Raw genomic sequence first — 8,339 nt, forward strand, 5'->3', positions numbered from 1 at the left:
TGGTATCCAACCGAGGGATCAAGATTAATCCTGATTAAATTAAATCCATAGAAAACATCACCGCGGTGGATACTGTTAAGGCCGTTCAGAGGCTAACCGGGCGTATAGCCGCCCTAGGCCGATTCATATTGAGGTCCTTAGACAAAAGCCATCGATTCTTCTCACTATTGAAGAAGAAGAATAACTTCTCTTGGACCCCAGAGTGCCAGCAAGCCTTGGGAGAACTCAAATGGTACCTTTCGAATCCACCCCTACTCCATACTTCGAAAGCGGATGGACTATTGTACCTTTATTTGGCGGTATCCGAAGTGGCGATAAGTGGAGTCCTAGTCCAAGAAGAGGAATGTACACAATTTCCTACTTATTTTGTTAGTAAAAATCCAGGCGAGGCCGAAACAGGGTATCCTCACCTGAAAAAAGTGGCGCTCGCTTTGCTAAGCACCTCTAGAAAGTTGAAACTGTACTTTCAATGCCACCCTATATGTGTCGTAACCTCTTACCCACTAAGGAACATTATGCATAAACCTGAACTCTAGGGTCGATTGGCCAAATGGGCCGTAGAAATTAGCGGGTACGATATCGAATATCGATACTGAACCGCCATCAAATCAAAAAATTTGGCAAACTTCGTGGCTGACTTTATGTCGTCCTTGATACCCGAAGTCAAAAAGGAATTTTTGTTAACCTCGGGGACTTCCTTGAGGATCTGGACCCTCTTTACAGACGGTGCTTCGAACACAAATGGGTCCGGACTCTGCATCGTATTGAAGCCGCCTATGGGAAATATAGTTAGGCTGTCTATTCGAACTGTAAAATTGACTAACAATGAGGTCAAGTACGAGGCCATGATTGTAGGTCTCGAAATTGCTAAAAGCCTTGGGGCTGAGGTGGTCGAAGCTAAGTGCGATTTCCTCCTTGTGGTAAATCAAGTTAATGGGACATTCGAAGTAAAAGAGGAACGAATGTGAAGGTATTAAGACAAATTGCTGGTAACGCTGCATCAATTCAAGGAATGGACCCTTCTACACGTGCCTCGAGATCAAAATGGCTAGGCCGATGCTCTGCTAACTTGGGGTCATCGGTTGATGACGATGAATTCAGCTTAGGAACAATCGTACAACTCATGAAATCGATAGTGGATGAAGGCCATGCCACGATAAACTCAACGAGTTTAACTTGGGATTGGAGGAACAAATACATAGATTATTTGAAAACTAGGAAGTTTCCCTCGGATCCTAAAGAATCAAGAGTTCTACGCACGAAGGCGGCCAGCTGTCCGAAAGGACTTTGTTCAGCAGAACATTCGATGTCCCGCTCACCATATGCCTGGGGCAAGGATATACCATATATGTCTTGAGAGAAGTTCATGAAGGCACATGAAGGAACCATTTGGGGGCGGAATCTTTGGTTCGAAAGATAATCAGGGCCGGCTACTACTAGATCGACATGGAGAAAGATGCAAAGGACTTTGTACGAAGATCTGACGGCTGTCAGAGACACGCACCAATGATCCATCAACCCGGAGAGCTATTACATTCGGTTTTGTCCCCATGGCCGTTCATGAAGTAGGGAATGGACATCGTCGGTCCCCTACCATGGGCACCTGGTAAGGCCCAGTTCATACAATTTATGATCGATTATTTTTCTATATGGGTCGAAGCTCAAGCATTCGAGAAAGTCTGGGAGAAAGAAGTCATTGACTTCATTTGGGACCACATAATATGCCAGTTCGGGATACCGGCCGAGATAGTGTGTGATAATGGGAAGCAATTCATCGACATCAAGGTAAACAGGCTTTTCGAATATCACAAGATCAAAAGGATCTTATCAACACCCTACCACCCTAGTGGGAACGGACAAGCGGAATCGACATAAAAGACCATACTTCAAAACCTTAAGAAAAGACTGGGTGATGCCAAATGGAAATAGAAGGAAATGCTGCTCAAAGTCTTGTGGGCATACCATACAACCTCAAAATCTAGTACCGGGGCCACTCCATTTTCATTGGTCTACGGTGCCAAAGCTTTAATACCGATCAAAGTGGGAGAATCAAGCCTCAAGTTCCAATATGCGACTGAAGAATCAAACGGTGAAGCCATGAGCACGAGCCTGGAACTACTGGATGAAAGGTACGAGGCCGCCCTAGTCCGGTTGGCCACACAGAAATAGTGGATAGAAAGGTATTACAAGCGAAGAGCCAACCTCCGACACTTCAAGATCGGGGACTAGGTGTTAAGAAAAGTAACAATACACACCCGGAACCCGAACGAGGGGAAGCTAGGGACAAATTGGGAGGGACTGTATCGAGTCATCGGGATTACCGGCAAAGGATCGTATAAACTTGAAGCAGGAAATGGTGCACAACTACCGAAATGGAACGTGACGCACTTAAAGTGGTACTACTGCTGAGCTACGATCTCATTTACCTTTTAATAATATTATGAATTGGGCTAACACTTGCAGGCAACAGTCAAAGGAGAATGTGAACATTAGGTTTGAAAGCATGCATTGCACACTTTTTTTCTTGAACTGGTTTTGTCCCAAATGGGTTTGTTGGCAAGGTTTATAACGAGGCAACGACAAATCGTGCTAACTTATATTCAAAGATCGGTTTTAAATCAGATTTAATGGTCGCATCAACAAATATCCAAGTCCTCTCAAGATTGACCTCGAGTACTGGGGGCCATTACCCTCGGGTTGGACTTCTTACCAAGGAAAGAAGGAAACTTTGTACTTGAATAGATTAGGCTTGGTGGTTAGGATTTATTGTAAGGGCCAAACAGACAAGTAAATCGTGCCCATGTAGGCCACCTTATCCATAATACAAGATTTTACACTCTTTCGATCATGTGCTTTACACACAAATATAAAAGAAAGCTTCTACCTTGCTATTACCTATTTTTGCTTCTTCAAGCATCAAGCCAAAGGGCTATCCCTATTCGGGGACAATCGACCCCAAGGGCTACCCCCGTCCCGGGACTGTCATCCCAAATAAGTTCGGAAAACTCGGGCTATCAAATCCGGGAAGCACAAAACCTATTAGGTAGTGCCTATACCCAAAAGGCTACAACCACAGTAAAAATGGCTCAGAGACGTCCAAAGCTAGTAATAAAAACATAAGTCCTTCAGAAAAATTCAAAACTTGCTAAAGGGTTACCCTCAGCAAAAGCATCGGCTAAAATACTGTAATATCTTGTAACTCTATAGGATCACTCAAGCATCTTGCGAAAACTTTCGGTCACTTTGAGTTTTTAAATCCTTGAGCAAATAAAGTTGCATCGAAGTCAGGTCCTGTTCGGACCTCCGAAAAGCAAACGACCAATTACCACACTTGATTCTATGCTAAGGCATTATAAATATTTGCAAGAACAGAAAAGATGCTAAAAAAAGTGAAGACTCGAAATTGCCAAAGAGAGTAATTTTATATATTCTGGAATGTCTTTACAAAGGCCCAACAAAAAGGGCCTCAAAATAAACAGAAAATATACACAACACAAAAAAAATTCTAAGGAATGCCTGATTTTCGTCGGGGCTCGGTTCGGCATCAAAACCGTTGGAGCCTTTGGATTCCTCAGAGCCCTCGGAGTCCTCTGCACCCTCGAGCTCAGAAAGTTTCTTTGCCTCAGCCTTAAGCGTCCTTGCCTCCTCGATCTCCACTGACATATCGAAACCTCGGGCATGGATTTCTTCGAGGGTCTCCCTCCGAGACAGCCGCCTCATATATTCGGCATTAGTATTCAGGCGGGCCTCGACTGCTTCAACATCGGCCATGTACTGGGCTACCATCTCTTCGGCATTGGAAAAGGTTGTGTCCTACTTGGACTTTATTGCTTCGTATTCCATACCGAAGGCATCCCGTACTGCTAGGGCCGAGCTTAGTTGTGCTCGGAGTTCGTCGTTAAGCTGGGATCGCTTGTCGGCTTTCTCCTTCGCCACTTGAAGTTGAACCTCTCTGATGCCAGCTGTGCCTGGGTGGTTTCCTTTTCCGAAGCCAGCCGGTCTATTCTGCTTTTCCAACCATCAGCCATAGCTTGGACCTTGTTCATTTCAATTCGGAGTTGGGCGATCAGGTCGATCTTTTCCTAGAACTACGAGGTTTGGTCGTTAGTCGCCATGACTAGTTCCTCATTTCTAACTTCAAAGGCCTTTGCCTTTTTGACCAGGTCGACATGTTCCTGACTCAGGGTCGAAGCCTTCTTCTGATCCCTATCTAGCTTGGCCTTGGTACTTCATCATGAGAGCTTTTGCCTTCAAAGGCCTTTGCCTTTTTGAGCCTGCTCCTTGAGCTCGAGCTCGAGCAGATTGACTTCGACCCAGCACCAGAGGAAGCTCTCATGATGAAGTACCAAGACCTGCGAAATAATGAAAGAAGTGAGAGACATCAAAACCTTAGTGAAATTCAAAAAGGATGCATTACCCGGTCCAATGCCTCATTGAAAAGGCACGACACATTCACCTCGTTCATTTTTGCCTGGTCCTTCTCGATCACCGGGCATCAGAGGTATCTAGTTATATCCACAGGGGCAGATAGAACCCGAGCATCATCTGGGACAGTAAGAATAATCGATCTCTTGCAACCGTGGTCCACATTCAGAGCGGGAAATTGATTAACCAATTTTGGGCTCGAACTCAGCCCCCTAGCTTCCAAATATATATCCTTCTTCGAGACTTCCAGGTCACCCAGTCCAGAAAAATCTTCCAACGTGGACGAGTTCACACCATCAAAAAAGGAATGAAGGGGATCATCTGCGCCATGGATCCCTTCATTGGACTTCCCCTTTCCTGCTTGGGCGTCCTCGAGCATGGACGCGATGTAGGAGGGCATCCTCGCGATTTCTATTACACCGGGCATTTCCTTCGGAGCGGAGTCAGCGTCCCAGGGGGTCTCGGCCCCCGTCTCCATACTAGTTTCCCGAGTTTGAGGGAGGTCGGCCTCACGAATCTCCCCCTCGGCTGACGCCTGCTCCTCGGGAGGGGTCAATCCATGGGCAACAAAAATATCGTCTTCTTTATATAAAGGGGAAATTTATTATTCAATACACACGTTGTAACATGCATACCAAGGAAACTCACATCTCTTTTCTCTGTTCTAAAGTTGAACAATGTTTTTATTTGTTCATAAGTTCTTCATAAGCGATGGCTCCGAATAGAAGGCAGGCTACTTGTTAAGGTTTTAACCGAGCCCGAATTCAGTATCATCACCGCTTCGACTGTTTATTCTAATTTTATTTTTTTATCTAACATCATTAATCACTTGTATTGAAACTGTCCACATATCCTTAAAACCGCGTATAAATTGAATTGTTATCTTTTTTTAAGGGTAAACATACCTCTTTCTTTCCAAGAAATCGTCCACAGTTAAAACATCACCATTAATTAATTCAGTTAAAGTTCTTTCCGGATATTATTTCACGTTGGGTGAACTATTGTGTTCCCAAACTAAAGCCATGATAAATGTGATTCTCGTGCATCAAACAACATTACAGAGGAGGAAACAAATTATTAGAGCAGACAATGAAAACAAGTAACACCAATTCACATAACTGTTTTTCTGTTTCTGGATATATCAAGTTTTATGCACGAGCACCACTTTATATGACTTCCATTTCAAAAAACACTCATAAATCATCTCTTTTTACCAGGACCAGCCAGAAAATTTGGTTGACTATGATTATATGCCTGCAAATGCTCAACTACTACAATAAAACTACAGCTGTTAAAGAGTTTACTGGGAACAAAGTCCGACCATCTTTATCAAGAATATGATTATATGAATATCAGCTTGAAGCACATACTTCCCTTAATGGGTAACTATTAGTGCTAACAATGCTGTTAAAGCTGCTGGTCGTTAAGTCGCTGACGAAACAACAAAAGGTACATCATATGTTCAATTTATGTGATACAAAATAATCAAGAAAAGCTTCCTCTATTAAAAGAGGTGGAAATTCGAACCATGTTATACAATGATCAATGTTTAGTAAAAATTTTACGATGTAAAATGTAGCAGTATTTGCATTACATCCAACAACGTTGACTATCTTAGATGAAGTTGTCAAGTTACTAGTAGGCATTGGGCATGTAGAGCTGGCAGTTACCGCAGCACAAATCATTTTGTACGTGCCACCCATGGCAACACAATTACAAGGGAAATAGTAGTTGTAGAATACTTGATTGTCTTAATCATTTTGTACGCGCCACCCATGGCAACACAATTACAAGGGAAATAGTAGTTGTAGAATACTTGATTGTCTTTTTACTGGTCTTGCTTGATAGTATATCTTACAAAATGGTAAAAAGGGTAATTGAATGGAATTGATATTAGAAAGAAAAAAAAAACTCTGTTTTTGTCTATTAATCAATCAATAAACTGTGCTTCAATATTAGTTGAAGCTGGTCATATGGATCCCCAGTATTCTTGACAAAGTAATGTAACTGTTTTTCCAGCAACTCCCCTAGTGCACAATATGGTAAACCAAATCTAACCAGTCAACCACGTCATCAATTTATATGTTTGACACCACATTATGGAAAAGATAAGTAAGCAAAACCAATATGGCTACCGGTTGGGATATGAGGGACCAAATTGTACACAATAGAAGTGAAGGGGAGTTGTTTAGAGTTAATGAATATTAGTTAGTTAATAGTTGTTGTTTGACAGCTGTAAATTTGATGTTAATTAGTTAGTGGAGTCCGGGGCATTAGCACTATATAGTGCAGCCTTGTATTGATCGACAAATGCAGAAGAATACAATTCTGATTTCTCCTCTTCCTCACTTCATTTCTTCTGTTCTCTAGAGCTTGAATCGAACATGGTATCAGAGCGGGCACTGTAAATCGATCAATCTTCGGTGAGATCCAAGATTTCTGAGCTTCATTTCTTAACCAGCTATGGCGGAGAGTGAAGTCAATTCCTTAGATCATAATCATCCATTATTTCTGGAAGCTTCAGATGCACCGAGTTAGTTTTAATTCCGCTCAAGCTCACAGGCCCAGAAAACTATGCATTGTGGAGTAGAGCGATGAAATTAGCACTCCAGGGAAAGAGCAAGCTGGGATTTGTGGATGGATCATGTGTGAAAGGCATGTATAAAGGTGAGTTGACAGAACGATGGAAGAAATGTAATGCAATTGTTCTTTTATGGATTGGTAGTACTGTCTCTAATGAATTGATTCCTAGCATCGTATATGCATCGAATGCAAGAAAGGTTTGGGCTGATTTTCAGGAGAGATATGATAGACCAAATCTATCTAGGATCTATCATCTATTGACTGCTATTGCAACTCTGAGTCAAGGGACTGATTCAGTTACTATCTACTATTCTAAAATGAAAGATTTGTGGGATGAATTGGATGTAATTGCACCTTTAGCATCATGTGACTGTGAAGAATCTAGGCCATCTGTAGAGTTATTGATAAACATACGATTACTGCAATTTCTCATTGGGTTGAATGAAAGCTATGGGAATATTAGGAGCAATGTTTTAGCTAAGAGGCATGTAATCACTGTGAATGAGGCTTATGCAATAGTCACATAAGAGGAAAGCCAAAGAACCATGGGGGTAATAGACATATTGAAAGATCCACTCACAATGATGGCAGGAAAGAGTCATGAGTTCAGACAAAAGAGGCCAGGATTAGTCTGTAATTACTGTGGTTATAAAGGACATCTCAAGAAAAATTATTACAAGATAGTAGGATATCTACCAGATTTCAAAAGAAAGAAGAAAGGCCAACACACAGGATGAAGGAGCTATGTAAACAATGCAACCACCAATTAGATGAAGCAGGAGGTTATGATGCCAACTCAAGGAAATTTCTTTACTGAGGAACAGTATAAACAAATAGTGAATTTATTGCAAAAAACAAACACAAGTGACTGTTCTACAAATATTGCAGGTATTATTGCTTTAATGGCAAATGTAGCTGCTAATGATCATATTTGGATAGTTGACTTAGGTGCAACACATCATATAAAATATTGCAAGAATGCTCTAAGTAATCTTAAAAGAGCAGACAATATAACAGATGGAGTTCAATTACCAACTGGCAATAAGGCAGACATAACACATACAGGAGATGCAGTAGTGTTAGGAGACAAAACTATTGAAGGAGTTCTATATGTGCCAGATTTTAAATTCAATCTATTATCAGTATCTAAACTTACCAAGCAATTGTGTTGCTCAGTAGGCTTTTTCCCTGATTTCTGCATATTTCAGGTGCTCTACAATGGCAAGGTGATGGGGATTGGTAAAGAATAAATGGATTGTACCTGATAAAAAAGAACCTACCAGTAACAACAACAAGCTTCTTAAAGGAATATGGAGATACAAAATTGTGGC

At 41.7% G+C, this 8,339-nt stretch overlaps 1 protein-coding gene across 1 annotated transcript; it reads left to right on the top strand.

Annotated features, from left to right (window-relative positions):
- The first annotated feature begins 7,019 nt into the window (after positions 1 to 7,019).
- Positions 7,020 to 7,535, top strand: LOC142165983 (uncharacterized). Its single transcript, XM_075224381.1, has one exon. The coding sequence runs from the start codon at positions 7,020 to 7,022 to the stop codon at positions 7,533 to 7,535; it is 516 nt and encodes a 171-aa protein (XP_075080482.1).
- Positions 7,536 to 8,339: the final 804 nt, after the last annotated feature.

This window comes from Nicotiana tabacum, chromosome 11, assembly GCF_000715075.1.
Source record: "Nicotiana tabacum cultivar K326 chromosome 11, ASM71507v2, whole genome shotgun sequence".
NCBI lineage: Eukaryota > Viridiplantae > Streptophyta > Magnoliopsida > Solanales > Solanaceae > Nicotiana > Nicotiana tabacum.